The sequence below is a fragment of the Cryptotermes secundus genome, unplaced genomic scaffold (genome assembly GCF_002891405.2).
Source record: "Cryptotermes secundus unplaced genomic scaffold, Csec_1.0 scaffold2171, whole genome shotgun sequence".
NCBI lineage: Eukaryota > Metazoa > Arthropoda > Insecta > Blattodea > Kalotermitidae > Cryptotermes > Cryptotermes secundus.
The window spans coordinates 357,808-374,351 of record NW_019742561.1 but is presented as its reverse complement, the minus strand read 5'-3'; the positions used below and the strand labels follow the sequence as shown (position 1 = coordinate 374,351).

General features: G+C 36.8%; 1 protein-coding gene across 7 annotated transcripts in view; it reads right to left on the bottom strand.

Annotated features, from left to right (window-relative positions):
* Positions 1–19: 19 nt before the first annotated feature.
* Positions 20–16,544, bottom strand: part of LOC111873360 (kinesin-like protein KIF26B) — a 293,199-nt gene continuing 276,674 nt past the window's right edge. For 4 of the 7 annotated variants that reach the window (XM_023868015.2, XM_023868018.2, XM_023868017.2 and 1 more), the window contains exons 11-17: positions 16,364–16,499; positions 14,960–15,583; positions 12,853–12,991; positions 11,697–11,942; positions 6,868–7,070; positions 3,480–3,650; positions 20–1,790 (exon numbers count right to left, since the gene is read on the bottom strand). In XM_023868015.2, the coding sequence (XP_023723783.1) occupies positions 1,639–1,790; positions 3,480–3,650; positions 6,868–7,070; positions 11,697–11,942; positions 12,853–12,991; positions 14,960–15,583; positions 16,364–16,499 (1,671 nt within the window). In that variant the 3' untranslated portion in view covers positions 20–1,638. Of the gene's footprint in view, positions 1,791–3,475; positions 3,674–6,867; positions 7,071–11,696; positions 11,943–12,852; positions 12,992–14,959; positions 15,584–16,363; positions 16,500–16,544 lie in introns of all 7 variants that reach the window. The other 3 variants (XM_023868019.2, XR_002844374.2, XR_002844375.2) reach the window with 3 other exon arrangements.

Genomic DNA, 16,544 nt, shown 5'->3' with positions numbered 1-16,544 from the left:
TGAGAGCAGGCTGTCTAGAAAATGTGGAAGCCTTGACTTCTCACAACCCTATGGGTCGCCATGGCCTGTCACAAGGATAGTTTTACCTTTTATGTTTTCTTGGGTCCTTGCAGTTTGTGGATGTGGGAAATGTTGCTGACATTTCAGAGATACCTGTTCACTCCATCTTCAGGATAGTTCTGAGAGCAGTAGACCCTGAAGATCAAGATAGGGTCTCTGAAGCAGTAGCAGTACTACCCACATTCTATCAGTGCAAAGATTCAAATGCTGAATCAACATCAACATCAACATGTATATTTAGCAGCAAATTTCAAAGTAGTGTCCTATAACAGCAGAACATTTACATACTGGGTCGGACAAAGACAGTGAGGTTTAAAAAATGTAGTAAAAATGAATGACTCTGCTGATTTAAATGAAACTCGTATAGATTTTATAGAATGCACCTAAATACATGAACAGAAAGATTTATTCAGTTTAGTTGATTCCTTATTTTCCATTTTGAATGTTAAAAACAGGAATTTTATTTATAACTCAACCACATGTTTTTTTTGTCAGAAATTCTTACTGTGTATATTATCATCTATTGACAAAAATACCTCAAATAACATCTTCAAAACCATGGACAACCCTAATACAGAAGGCTCGGCTAGATGTTCATGGTAAAATTGACTCTGAAAAATGTTCTGTGACGTACAGATATATATATATATAGGAACACATACAAATGAAATTTTATGCTTGAATGAATATTTGTTAAGTACTGTACCTTACTCTTATTTCTTTTAAAACATTTCCATTGTGCCATGCAGGGTAATTATTGAACATATTTCTTTCTTTGAATTCTGCATTCTCTTCACACCAACATATGTTGCATATTATTCACAGTTCATGGTTCTCAATATTTAAAATATACTGAACATTAAAAATGCTTAATAACATTCTTTGAGTAAAAATTTTTAACATTATCTGATTCTGTAAGCTTAAAGGTATTAAAATATGCATTATTCTGCCTAGTAATGGGTTCTGTAACTTCTGTGATAAGAAATCTGAAATGCATATTAGATTAGTACTTTGTGAGCTCATACTGTCCTGTTTTTATGAATGACAGGACATAATTCGTTTTCATCGTCCTTTCAATTTTGTAAAAATTGTTTGCATGAGTATTTTCTTTCTACACTTTGAAAGTTCCAAAGAAGAACTTGTATGCATTTCTGCTTCTGAAATAGGAAGTGTTAAATTGAAGATCAAACTTTGGTAAAAATGCTGAATTTAAGGGATGTTTATTTAATGACTCAGTATTTGCTACTTATTCAAAATCAAAAATGTGGAGGGAATGTTTACGAAGATGTGGGAGGAGGAATTATTATAGTCTATTTTAGTTTGTTTTGGAATAACACATGGAGGTAAGAAATGAAAAGAAATAAATAATGACACTCAATGATTGTGTATAAACATGTTTTGATGATGAAAGACAAGAACCTATTGTTGGAAACTGCTTGAATGGTGACAATGAATTCATGTTTCTCTGCAAATCTACAATGAACACTTTTTAGAGCACAAACATCTAAAGCCTATTACAATGCATTATGATGAGCAGGCAAAACATCGAACTGCAAATGCTTGTTCCTGAAATCTGAGTCAGTCTTGTGGTTTGAGAAGAGCATCAAAGCAGGTGACCATGAGAATGCGCGACTTGCAAGCTTCAACACGTTTCCTTAGGATCTGTGTCTCTCTCTCCAGTGCCTCCAGGAAGCTTGGGTCCCTGCAGTCCATGCTTGCCTCCACATGGACTGCAACAGTTTTCAACACCAATGTGTCACTAACATCATTTGACAAGAAAAACAAAAAATTCAAGGCTGGACCCACAAAATCTACTTTCCTGCTGCATCATTACTAGTCCAAGAAATCTATTATTACTCTATTACTATTGCTATTTTATTTTATTTCTGTGGAAAACTTGCTATTTAATTGCAGAGTCTATATATGTACATCCAGTTTGTTGAACATAACCTCACAGTTTCACACTACTGCTCACTCACTCATAGAGCTGAGCCCTTCTTGAGAAGCCACCAACTGTGCATCTACTCAAGCACTTCCCAGCATTTTATGGAACCTGTAGGTTCATTACTGTGCTCACAAGAGCCCTCCACTTCTCCCAGTCCTGATTCAGATCAATCCAATCCATAACATCCCATCATATCTCTCTAAGATCCATTTACATTATCAACTCACCTACATCTTCGTCTTCTCACACCACTGCTATGTTTGTAATTGTTGACTCACAAAAAATCTATATTGACAATATGTATCTTTATGACCTATTTCTATACCAAATATTAAATGCCTAAATCCAACTAAATATAAAGAAAACTGTTGCTCAGCCACCATATTGTTATTTTACATTACCAGAAAGTTACCTAATCAATTATAGCATATCTTCCTAATATCTGTTAAGATATGCCATTTCAGAAACCTAATTACGTGGTTCTAGTGCTGTTCCCCCCCTCAGAAATCACTGTCTCCAACACACCTTTCAGGCACATAATTTAAACAATGTGTGAAAGGACAAGAAAGAAACTTTTTGAGATTTCAGCCTATGTCAAATTTCTAGGCATTAAGTGGCCTCAAAGGGCCTATTATACAAGCCCTTGACAACAGAGGAGCATGAAACATAGGTGGAATGATCTTGGCAGGGGACCAGAGAAGAACCTGCCCCAGTGCCTCTTTATTCATCCTAATTCCATACAGATGACCCTGAACTGCTTCTGAGCACCCAAGGTGGAAAAACAGCAATTAATTCTATGTAAATTACAGCAGAGCCAAGACCATAATCTAAAAGTACATGTTAATTTGATACATTGTAAGTTTTTACATATTATGCTAACATGAAAAAATGTTCAAGTAACAAATTACATGCATAAAATTAAAAGCATTTGTGGAGGTAGACACTAAACAATAATGCAAAGCAATAGACACATGTCATGAGTGCCAGAGATTTGTGATTTCTCTGACACTGCAATTTGCATTGAAGCGGGACTCACACTAAGATAAATTTCAACCTTTCTAACACATTTCAATTACAAATTGTGTGGAACAAAAATTTATAGCATGTTACACATTATAATAAAAAAAAAAAAAGGAAAAAACCTATGGATAAGTTCTTACAATTTGGAAGTAAGTGAATTTGAATTCATGCAACCTGGAACCAATTTCTAAACTACACGAGAATTGAGGTGCTTATGGAAGTTACTTAGATAAGTATCGTGTTCTGGGTTATGTGTATTCTGCCTGCTGTTTTCTACTTGTTCAGCTTATTCCTTGATCGTCTGATCCCAAAACACTGCCAAACTTTTCTAGACTACACAGTGTCACTTCCCAGAAGACAACCTTAATTTCCATTACCATAAGAACCTTACGTCTTATCAGAATATGATAAAGATTCACACAAAGAAATTATGAAAGAAAGATAACTCACTTACGTTCGTAGCTCCATCGTGTGGCAGGGAGGAGCAGTCGGGTCTTGGCTGCTGCAAGTTCGTGCTTCAGTTCCTGTTGCTGTGCTCGGAGTTCTCTAATCTGCCGTCCTTGTGCTTCGGTCCAGCGGCGCTCCAGCCTTTCCACATCCTCCCTGCAGTACTGCAGCAAGGGAACTGTACCCAACAAACCAATGACCCTACAGTAGGAGCAAGTTTAATAGAATTTTTACTCACAGCATGAAAACCAAATCAGTTGCCTCCTCTAACAACACAGCACAACAAATTTTCAATTCTTTTTCGGTAACATTCAGTAACATTAAGCTCTTCTTGGCTAAATAAAGTGTGCCCATCACAAAAACTGTAAAATAGAAAATACTTTTTGCTTTCTTCTATTATTTTGTATGCAAGACATAAACACACATACCACTCATGCAAATTGAAATAATCATGTTACTTAAATGGCAGTAAACCTTTATTCATTAATAAGTGATCATTTTCTCATATTGATTGTCCATATTGGAAAACAGTGTATCTGAACTAATTTAAAAAGTAATTTTCTTTCCTGTCATCATAATCTTGTTGACAAGAGTCATTCAAAGATATACCACATCTTAGCTCTCTACAACATATAGCACAGGACTTAAACAAAAGTAAGGACATTAATTTTTGTTCACAAAAATCTTAATTCAGATCTGACCAATGACTGAACCTATGACTTATAAACAAGAGTCTAATGTCTTACCCGATCCCTAGTAACTACATAATCATATCGATTTTCAGTAGCTGTTAACAACTTAATAACAATGTACCTGTTACAAAATAATACTCTAAGAGTCCCTTACACAATATGAATAGAATGCCAACTAAGCAAAGGTATCTGGTAGTAGTTAAGACAGTACTTCTATAGAACATAACCTTCTGTATATTCAGGGATTTTTAAGCCAGAATGTGCTGGAACACATATCAGCAACAAGTGATATGTCCATCCACTGCATGCTTTAAACTTGAGGCTAAAATGAAACACGATTTTGGAAAAATAACACTATTCACGATGCACTTGGGCCAATCTAGTACACTAATATTCTGTTGGACACTGCCTAATATTTCAGGTATATTTGGAGTGGGCTCTACTGCTAACACTTCTGACTTGTATTTTGGAGGTGCACAGTTCAAATCTTAGTCAGGACCCTGGACTATTATAACAGACATTTTCTGCTGTTTTCCTCAGTCCATGTGGGTAGCTGTCAGGATAGTACCTCAATAAGGCCATGGCTATTTCCTTCCATATACTTCCCAATCCTTTATTCACCAATCATCTTATTATATGCCATACCGTCCGAGATGTTGACATCATTAATGAAACTACAAATTAAATTAGATATATAACGTTTTAGGACTATGGCTTTACTCCAGTTTTCAGGTGATTGGTCTTCATCAAACTGACAGGCATGTTATTATTCGTGAGAATAACAGAACAGGTAAACAGCTAGCCAAGTGTATCTGACTTGTATTTTGGAGGTGCACAGTTCAAATCTTAGTCAGGACACTGGACTATTATAACAGACATTTTCTGCTGTTTTCCTCAGTCCACGTGGGTAACTGTCAGGATAGTACCTCAATAAGGCCATGGCTATATTCGTGAGAATAACAGAACAGGTAAACAGCCAGTCAAGTGTAGATACGAACTCAATATGACTCCCTCCATCATGAGATATGAACTAGCAAAGTATATAACACTAGGCAGAGTTACAACAACCAGCCAAATGGCATACTGGTTAATATACTTGCCTAGTGTTCAGTCCCCACTGTGGCCACTAATATCAAAATAAAAAAATAACATGTATGTTGGCACAATGACAACTAGTCATCTAATGAATGGAGTAGAGATAATTCCACAAACATAATACATATCTTGTAAGTTCTATCTCTGGGATATATCTCAGAATATAGAATTCTTCATAACCGCTGCTGTGAGAACCTTGGATCCTACATAACATAGCATGTAGACCTGATGCTAGGCAACGGCCCATACACACACAGCAGAGGAATGCGTCATCTAAGCAGTGATGTCGTGCAACAATACTGATCTTCTCCATCCTTCTCCAACACCACATTTTGAAACTTTCCAGATGTTTCTGATCTACCGCCCTAAGTGTCCATGTTTCAGCCCCAAATAAAGCAATGCTCCAAATGTAGCATTTCACTAGTTTCTGACAATAATATATCTTATTTATTTACAGTTCATTTAATGATGCTGTCAGTAGCTTTGACAGTANTGTATGTTGGCACAATGACAACTAGTCATCCAATGAATGGAGTAGAGACAATTCCACAAACATAATACATATCTTGTAAGTTCTATCTCTGGGATATATCTCAGAATATAGAATTCTTCATAACCGCTGCTGTGAGAACCTCGGATCCTACATAACATAGCATGTAGAACTGATGCTAGGCAACGGCACATACACACACAGCAGAGGAATGCGTCATGTAAGCAGTGATGTCGTGCAACAATACAAGAAATGTTACAAGTGGCATTCTCTGTGGGTCCACTCAAAGGCTATATGACTCAACAAACCAAGTTCAGTTCAGTTAGTGAGTGCAGTGCAGCTGAGTACAGTGGAGTACAGTGAGCTGATTGCTGGACTCTCAGTTAGAAGACTGCTGCAGTTCAGTCATTGGTGAACCAGTGCTGTTAGAAGCTGGTAGCTGAGGCCGGGGATAGTTCGGAAACCCAGAGTAAGGGGAACATCCGCCATTGGAAGCCATTACCAGGAAATGACTGGTGAAGACACAGCAGACTGAAAGACTTAGTGCATGCTGTAGTGAATTGCAGAGCATGTGAATTAGCAATAGTGTTATAGTTACTTGCAGTTACAATTAGAAAGTGTTNCAGATGTTTCTGATCTACCGCCCTAAGTGTCCATGTTTCAGCCCCAAATAAAGCAATGCTCCAAATGTAGCATTTCACTAGTTTCTGACAATAATATATCTTATTTATTTACAGTTCATTTAATGATGCTGTCAGTAGCTTTGACAGTACAAAATCAAATGTAATAATAATTAGTGAGTAATGAATTCAAATGGATGTGGAAGGAAGCAGTCATGGCACAATTTCAAGATACTATCCCAACACTTGCCTAAAGAGACTGAAGGAACCTATGAGAAACCTTAATATCTGGATTGAGATCTGAAGATCCTGAATACGATGCAGGAATACCACTGACTTTACTCTGATGTATGGTGTCATGTATATCAAATATACCTCAAGAGAACAAACAATGGTCAAAATGATATAATATTAGTAGAGTGTTTCTTAATATCTCTCAAAATATTTGAAACTACTGATCAGTGGGAAACGATACCAAAACCAAGCTGTAGTCCGCACCTTTTTTTGAACCCCCTGGGTCATGAGGTTCCCCTGGATCAAAATCCTGGCTGGAACCAAAACTGGAGCACTCACTATCTCTCACAATGCTCTCATAACCTGAGCTTTCACATTGGACTGCTGAAACAATGGCTGCTGGTCTCTTGTTAGTCAGGACTCCAGGCAAACATGATACCAGCTGTGATGTCTTTGTGGGACGAGGACTGGAAACAGAATTGAACATGTCACTACATTAATATGGTTTCTAAACTTTGAATAATATAATAAAATACAAACTGCTTTAAATGTACTATTTATATATGGAAATATTGACAAAAATAAATAAGTGAACTTGAAAATAATAAAAATTAACCAAATGATACCTATTTCTGTGTTGCTGCAGTCTTCTTTGATCTGATATTTAATTCCTTATTTTGGAAGTTTGTTTTTTAATTTGGATGAAATGAAATTATTTTCTGAGGAGCAATATTTTCTTTTAATACCTTAATTATCTGTCTCGAACATATTTTACATCTGCAACTATAATTATTTAACTTAACAATACATTACATCTGCAATTTTAATTATAAATCTTAAGCATATTTTACATCTGCAGTTACAATTTTAATTATATTAAGCATGCTTCACACATGCAATTATAATTATTTACTTTAAGCATACCTCACATCTGAAACTATAATTATAGTAGTTCCATCCGGAATCAAAACATTTAGATGATTAACAACAGTTTAAGCATTTTGTGCTTAAATGTGAAGAACAAATTAGGAAATGTACTCATATACAGCAAATAAGTCACACACAGCTCGCTGCCTGCTTCTGCTTGTTTCTTGCTCAGTTTCCCATTTGACCTTGAGGATGAGATGGTGTGTTACTCCTAAAGAGGCTCTCTCCAAACTACACAGTGTCACAACCCACTGGCGTAAGAACATGGGGGAGGGAGAACCTGATCTTGAGATTTTTATGGATTTACATGTTTTCATACATCAGTGATTATGAAAAGGTTATGTCTGGTGTGGCGTCTGTCTATCTGTCTGCATACCTCTATGTGTGTGTGTGTGTGTGTGTGTGTGTGTGTGTGTGTGTGTGATATATTTATCGATATGTGCCCCACTAGCACCTGAATGGTTGAGTGGACTTTATTCATATTTGATTTTCAAGAGTTTATCCATTTTAGGTCAGTATGTGATGAATCTGAACATTGCAGCTCAAAATATAGGGGCCCTCAAAGGGGCCACAAAACATAAAATGGTGATTTTCTAGAAAAGTGCTCTAATAATTATGATAAAATATCAATGATTTGTGGAAACCTTATTGCTAAATATTATTGCATAGGTGGTAAATGGATCTTCTCTTGCATCTTTATATTGCACTGGCTTTTCAATTCTGATGGTTTGTTTTTACTTCAGTGAAACAAGTTATACTTATCAGGTTATGCAGAAAAATGTAAATACACAAGTGAATATTAGTGAATTCTCTGCTGAAGATGAAGGAAACATTAGATTATTTTTATTACTGCCAAGACACAGCCCCCCAGACAACAATCCCTGTCATCTATTTCAAATCTGTTTTGTTTTTAATCGTTTTAAACTCTGCTTTGATAATATGCATAATGCGAGGAAACTACAGAAAAGTTTTCATTTCTTCATATTATCCTTTGGAACATGAAGAACTGCTACCAGAAGGAAAGAACTTTTTACGATCTTGAGTTTAAACTTAAACCTATAATCTATTACAATTGTTAGAGTATGGGCTTTTCATACTAAATTCACATAAATATCTTGTGTTATTTGGATTCATTTTAGTGCTAGGTTGTCATGCCAAATGTTTATAATCTGTTTAGACACATAACAATCATTAAAGATCTTCCATAATTAGCAAACAGACAACCACCACAACAGCATCTCATAAAGATTATAAGACCTGTAGATTCTGGCTCACTCATAACAGAAAGTTGTAAAAATAGTCCATTTTCACCATAATATGTCTATATGTAACAACTACAAAACTGCTTAACAGATCTTCATGAAATTTGATTCAAATTTTGGTTAAAATCAGATGACAAGACACTTTAAAAGATGACTGAGATGTTTATTTGCACATCTTGAGCATAGCTTGCTAAATCTTTAAAGGAGTTAAGGATATTTTGAACAAGCACAGTAGAGAAATGTGAAACACACATTTTATGACCCATATACTTTTTTCCCCTACATGTGAAGGTGTTTCTGATAATTAAATAGAAGGAACAAAACATGCCAGAAAGGTTATGCTGTGTGTACATTTCCTAACTTCTTAAATCTACCACCAACTAAATTTTCCATACACATAATACCTCAAATATGTATGTACATTCCTCTAAAACAGTGTTAACAGTAGCTTAAGCATCTTATATGCTAGAGAAAAAAATAACAAAAAGAAATGTAAAAACAAAAATTATGTTAATTAGATGACTTCATATATATTTCCCACTGACAATAATTGCCCTAAAGCAAATTCAGAATCAATATAACTCCAGAAGAAGTTGTAATATGGATAAATATACACATAACATATAATATATGCTTTTAATTTAAATAGAATTCACATTAAATTTACACAGATTGAAGAACTAGAAAATACTGTCACATAAAAATGATTGCCTTTAATTAAAAAATGCAGACATAGTTGGCTTGCAATCATTCACTGGTAAGTGTTGGTCCAAATAGTTAATAGTATGGACAAACATAAACAAGGTGCATAGAAATTATATTATATAGCCACTCATTCTTAAAGGGATGAAGTAAAAGATTAGTCACTGGGAAAAAGGGTGAAGGATTCTGGAAAAACAAAAGAGTACAATAGACAAAATAAGATACACAATATTTTTATTAATATTTCTTTAAAATGATTACATTTATATCTGTTTTAATATCGCAATAATGTGCATTTATTACAATTTAATGTGTACTTACTATAATTTAACAGTATATAACAGAACAGAAGAAAGAAGAATAAGAATGCATATCATTCAAAAGGAGCTTATTTGGATAAGTTTGTTTTTATCACTACATAATGTCACATTTAAATTATGTTCTGAAGCCATGCACCAAATACATATGTCAACACAAAGGTTGAATGAAACTTGTCTCTAACACAGTAACATAAACTTAAGTTTTAAATGGAAAATGTAATTAAAATAACAAATATATGATACAACACAATAATTTTAATGAATTAACTTTTATATGAAATTCAGTATTGGCGTATCACAGTGTGTTTCATAACTAGTACATGTAGGACATGCTATCTACACAATCCCTGTACATAACTGTAGTTAATTATGTATGGTACTTCATACATGCAACGTGTTTCAACTTATCACAAATATGATGTAACTTGATGATGACTGAAGGGTTGAAGCATGCTGCATGAACAGAGCACTGTAACTGTGTAGACAACATAACCTATACATACCACAATGTCTTCTGTTTGTGCAGCATTATCAGAAACTGTGAGAGAAATGGTCCATCAGAAATTAACCTACAGGTATTAATAATAAATAAACAATGTGGTAAAGAAGAGTACTGGATATATCCCAGAAGTCAGTACTCTTCATAACCATTGCTGTGAGAACCTCAAATCCTATAAAAGTGGTAAACTCCCCATTTATAACTGCATACAGGAAATATTCATTATTTGTTTCAGAGGTGAATGATAAAGTTGGTTCAAGCAAAGACACTTATGACCTGTATTCTTGAGGTGCCTGGCTTGAATCTCAGCTGGGACACTGACTACCTTGACTGATGTCATTGTTTTCTTGAGTCCTACCAGTAAATTGCCAGGACAGTACCTCAAATTTGATCAAGAGTGCTTCTTCCCATATCCTTTCCAATCCAGTGTTCACTAATCATCAAACTATCCTACTTACTGACAATATAATTAAATAAATTATAAATAAATATATATTTGATAAATGCTCATTAAATTATACATGATAGTAGTAGTATATATACTATATATAGTATATTATGGATGCATTTCATTGAAAAGCTTAAGGCAATTATGTTTCGTAACAACATTTACTGCCACATTTAAGATATGACTGTTCATTAAATCATATCATATATGAAAAGGGGACACATTCTTCCTTCATATGTCTTGATGACTAAGAGGTAAGGGGCAAGGAGGAATATGTATATTTCCACTTACTTCTTGGTTAACAGAACTGCAAATCTTACTGCCATTTATTAATTTAAAGTTCAATTTTTTCACTGCTGTCTTGCCATCTCACAGTCATTATATTTGTAAGCTGTGATAAACACATATTCTATCCAGCAAAGTAGTGATAATAAGAAAAAAATTACAGGTAGACTTCCTTCGATTTCAAACTGGGAAATGAACTAACAATTTTCAGATCTCGTTTTCCTAAACCTTGCAGAAGGGAGGCAGAGGAGTCAAAGATTATCCCGATTGAAATTAACCTCCAAATATCTTGAAGTCTGGCTCAAAAATGGAGAAAGCTAGGCATGGGCAAAGGCGAACAGACGAAACTTAACATTTTATTATCTAGGAATGGGGGGACATTATGTCCCCCAGTACTATGGGGTTGGTGTCTGGATTTTATATCAGTGGTAATGGTATTAATATTGAAGAAATGCAAAACTAAGTTATATTCACTGTGCACATGTGCTGTTGCAATACTGAAGCACATGACTAAGGTTTTGTAGAGCAGACAGAATTCTTATATTTTCACTCTAGTAAAGGTATTAATGATAGAAATGCTGAGGTTTTAATGCTAGCTACTCATCTAACATCACCTCATCCTACAACGGAAGAACAACTGCATGCCATACCTGGGACTGCTAGAGTCATGACCACTGTCATAACCTTCAGGTCCTATTGCTGGGTGTTGGGGTCTCAGACTAGCATGGCGAGAGCCTATCTTGCCCCCAAATAACCTGCGATGCAGACGGGTAGAGGCGGGAGCAGGAGGAAGGGATGGTGGAAGTACTGGCAGAGGTTCATCCTCTTCCTCGCCGTCTTCATCACGAGCCTTACCAGTTACGGTCCGCACTTCCTCTCGTGCCATTGGATGGTTTCTGTAAGCAGTAGAATCATAATTTCATTCATTTCTGAGTCCATATATATACAGCATGGCGTATCTGAATTTCAAACTAATTAGTCTTGTGCAGTACTCAGTACCTCATGGCAGTGGTAATCAAGAGAACTTCATTAGAGAAAGCAGAAGACATGTTCTCTGACTGCAATACTATAAACAGAAGGCAAATTGACATAACTACGGTAAAATTTGTTTGTAATAATTAATAAAATAGAAAAGAAATATCATTATCACAGATATCACATTACAACCATATTGATGACATGTAAGTAAACAAAAACAAAAGAAAGTACAGGAAATTAACCCTTTAAAGGTCTGTACCTCACAGGAAATACATTATATCTCTGCTAAAAGATCAACTGTTAATGCTGTTTAGGGAAATAATGGCTTTTTATTGTGAGAACCATATGAAACACATAAATAAAACTCTGTAGGAAGAATGCAGGATTCTAGTGTGTTAAAGTGAGTGGTACATATAGAAACCATTGGGCTTTAAAAGGTTAAGGGAACAAGTTTGTGTAAATTGCTCTAATCTGGCTAGTAACATGTTGCCAGACCACTAAAACTGTAAGAATATACAAGAACAAAGAAGTTGGATATGTACAACCTTCTGGATTGCGATGACATGCAGTTCAGAGAGAGCATAATAATTCACAGGAACATATCACCTCCATGCTCAAGGTTGAAAAGCAAGCCAGGCAGTAAACAAGCAGAAGCATGTGGCCTGCTGTCAGTTTCTGCTGGTTTCTTGCCTGGTTGGGTATCGACCCTAAAGACAGAATAATATGTTGCTCTGAAATGTTGACTATCTTCTACCAAGCTACATGGCATTAGAGTAAACAAGAAGGTACTCTGCAGATATTCAAATTGATTTAGTACTGTGCTCTTACTTGGTCTGTTGCTCAGATGTTTCTTCTTCATGATCAGAGGTGGATGCACCATTTCCGGGTACTCTCTCCACTTCTTCTTTTAGATTTGGATTTGATGCTCCGTCTGGATGTCGCAGTGATGAGATATTGCATCCACTTCCTACAATACATTAACATAAGGGACACATTAAGAATTAGAACTCATGAACACTTTTATGACAATGACACTGACAGTCAACGTGACATTTAGGTGACAGTGACTGAAAGTGTATGTATTTAACTGTCTGGAGCTGTGACATGGCCTGGAAGCATCCCCTGTGTTTGCAGTATGTGCAAAATATCTTGTGTTGAAATCTCAGGTTTCCATGGCAGTAGAGACTTGGGTTGTGATCTTGGGGGGTTATGACACCATAAGGTTGCCAGGTGATTACCCACATTTTGGGGATAGCATCTCCCTCTGAAACATTAGTAAGTTCATAGGTCTGACTCATGACTTCTGTCCTAGAACGTTCTAAAGCTACCCTGTACATAGAGATTAAACAAATTTGAGACCCCATTAATTAAGATGGAGGTATAGCTCCATACATACTTAACCTACAGACAGGAAAGAACCTGGAATATAAATCTATATATTTTGTAATTGGAGAGGGGTTATTTTATGTAACTCTCAGTATCTAGACCATGTATCTTCAAATGGTAGGATAACTGATGAATTGGAAAGGACCTCGAAGGAAGTGGTCATGGCCTATCAAGATACTATACTGCCATCTGCCTGGGATTGGGGAAACCGCTACAAACCTCGGTCAGGATAGTCAGATTTGAACTAACCACCACCAATAAGACAAGATCTACAAATCCTTGAATATGAAAAAAACACTCTAGTGTGGGAACATCCCACATATTATCACACTGTTTCGCAGATCAACGGACAACACTCACTCCTAGGTCAACAGCACATTGCTGTCAGCTCTCATATTTATACAGCATTCGCTGTCCAGCTCACTCGTAACCATCACGTGCGCTAGATAATAAGTGCTCACAATAGCAACTACAAGTTTAAGCTCCGCCCACTAAGTTTGGTATAAAAGGCGCAGCTCCAACCCAGCAATCTTCGTTGACCACATCAACCAGTCAGACGTCACACTTAGTCCAGAGCGATTGGTCTTCGGAGTCATCGGCTCTTCACTGCATCAGGGATGGCAGCCTCGGCTCTCCGGCAGTCATGCCCAACACACCGGGCAACTGGCGCAGCTGCCGCCACTCCATCGACCGCGCTCCGCAACAAGATGTCTTCCAGCAACCACGATCTGCAACCAGGCAACTTCCAGCAACTGTCGCACTGCGATCAGACAACTAACTCAGCTGCCGCAACATTAGCCAACACACCGTAGCCAACATCTATTTCTACTGGCGCACGCAGCCCTACATCACCGGCCAGACAGGCCTACTAGCAACGAACAAACGACCCTTTTCAGAGTGGTTGTCTATTGGAACATCGACAAATCCCACAGCACTGTGAAGCAATGTGCTATTGACTTAGGACTGAGTGTTGTCCATTGATCTGCAAAACAGTGTGATAGTACGTGGGATGTTCCCACATCCGACAAATCCCACACTTGATTATCTACACTGTGGATTAAGTGTAGAATTTTCAGAACCTCTATGTTACTGGTTATAGCTTACCATAATTATTTAAGTGTTGCCAATAAATCTATCTCAGTAAAATGTATCACAACGCCTTACAATGATTTGCAATAGACTATATGTCTTTTTACCCTGTTGAAATTTTTGAATTATTTTATTGCTTCCCCCACTCTCCTACTACCACTTAACAAGAGCTATTTTCTTCCTGTTGAACACATACTTGTCTCACTATTTAGTAACCAGTAGCACAATCACTGTACTCCACAATATTATTTGTTGTTCAATGTTAAGTTTTAGAGTTGACACCATCATGGATAGTGGGTATTTCCCTTCTTTTTTTTTTATTACTGTTTCTAGTTACGTGTGCTAACTGTTCCCTCCACTGCAGCAGATACGAGTAATTGAGAGTTCACAGCACTGTTAAGCAATCCAAGTGCACTAGAGATCAAAATTACACATGACCCACATCATAAAAGAAACTTACTACAAAACCGGTGGTTTTTAGAATCACAGAGCAATGATCCAAGAGGATGGTGCAATGGAATGTGTTCCCTGGTCGTTGGAGTCAACAGGGGCTGGTACCAGCTGCTTCCGTTACCTGTGTGACTGAAGCTCATCTTACAGTTGTCACAGATTTTAGCTTGGTTCTGGAGTAGAGGCTCATGCGGATTATAAGCTGGTTCACTATAGATGCTGCCACCACCTGTGCCAGCACCGGCGCCACTATAGCTGTTGTCAGGGTTACCAGTGCCATACAACATGTCGGACATGGACAGGGACTGACATCTGGACGGAGGACGATATTGGAGGGAGGGGCTGAAAGGTGATGACAGTGCTTTTGTAACATTCGCTCTGGCAAGTTTTATCTTATACATCTCATGCAGCCTTGCCAACTGCTCAAATTTATTCTGATTTGTTATGAGGTCTGAAGTTCGTTGTTTCTTTTCACTAGTACCGTCGTCAAACAAGGGCAGTTCTGTTCGAGCTTTATAATCATCTGGTAGTTCATATAGGCTGTATGGTCGGTGGTTAGGGAAACTCCCCTCTGACTGCCCAAATTGATGGCGAGGAAGCATTCGCTCCAGGTCTGTCACTACAGACAATGAGTCTGCAATTACAGAAATCACAAATTAGAATATTTAACATAAGAAGAAGAAGGAGAAGGAGAAAGAGGAAGATATATTACAGTCCAGTGTTTCAAACAAATTGTAATTTCGCTAAGACTTTTGGGATCTCATGCTGTGGAACAGACTTCAGAACATTCCATATTAAGAGTTGGAACTGGCTGCACCGTGGATGGCTCTCTGACCGCAGACATTTATAACCTGTTATTCCTGGATGATAAACTGTTACCAATGTCATGTCCCATGACTTAAAATGTGGCTGCCAAAACTGTAGCACCAGGAGATTTAAAATCCCCTACTCCCAAATAATAAATGTTAAAGAAAATTTTAGTTTGTAATAATACAAATTAATTTAAAATAGGAATGTTGAAAAAGAGCACTTACTGTATTTGTGAAGAAATATGATTATCACAATTATGAAGTCTTATGAGTCTGTTACAATTAATGTGACTATTATTTTTGGCACTTAATATTCTTTTGAGTTCCTTAAAACATTGAAACTGTTTCCACCATCAGGTGTAGGGGAGAAAAGCTGGGCTCACAGAAAGAACTAGCTTTGATTAAAGATCCAGTGATCAAGACTAGCTCTTTCTAATGGGTCCAATTGAACAGAAACTTACTGATGGCAACATCCCCAGTTTACTAGAGAACTGTGTTCGAACAAATTCAAAACAATGGACAATGAACAAAATACCAGTCATGTATGTGTAGTTATCTGCCATAAACAAAATTATAGGTCATGTAACCATTAAGTGTCCCCATACCAGTGAATGTTGAGACAACTGTCAGGTTCTCTTGGCTCAGAATTCGCAAAGGATGTTCCTCATTGCTCTCTTGATCAACTTCTGGCAGAAGATTTGGAATTTCACCCATGCACAGTGCAATGTCTTCCTCTGTTACCTACAGCACAGCAGAATATACATAGTTTTTATGTTTCTGTCCAGA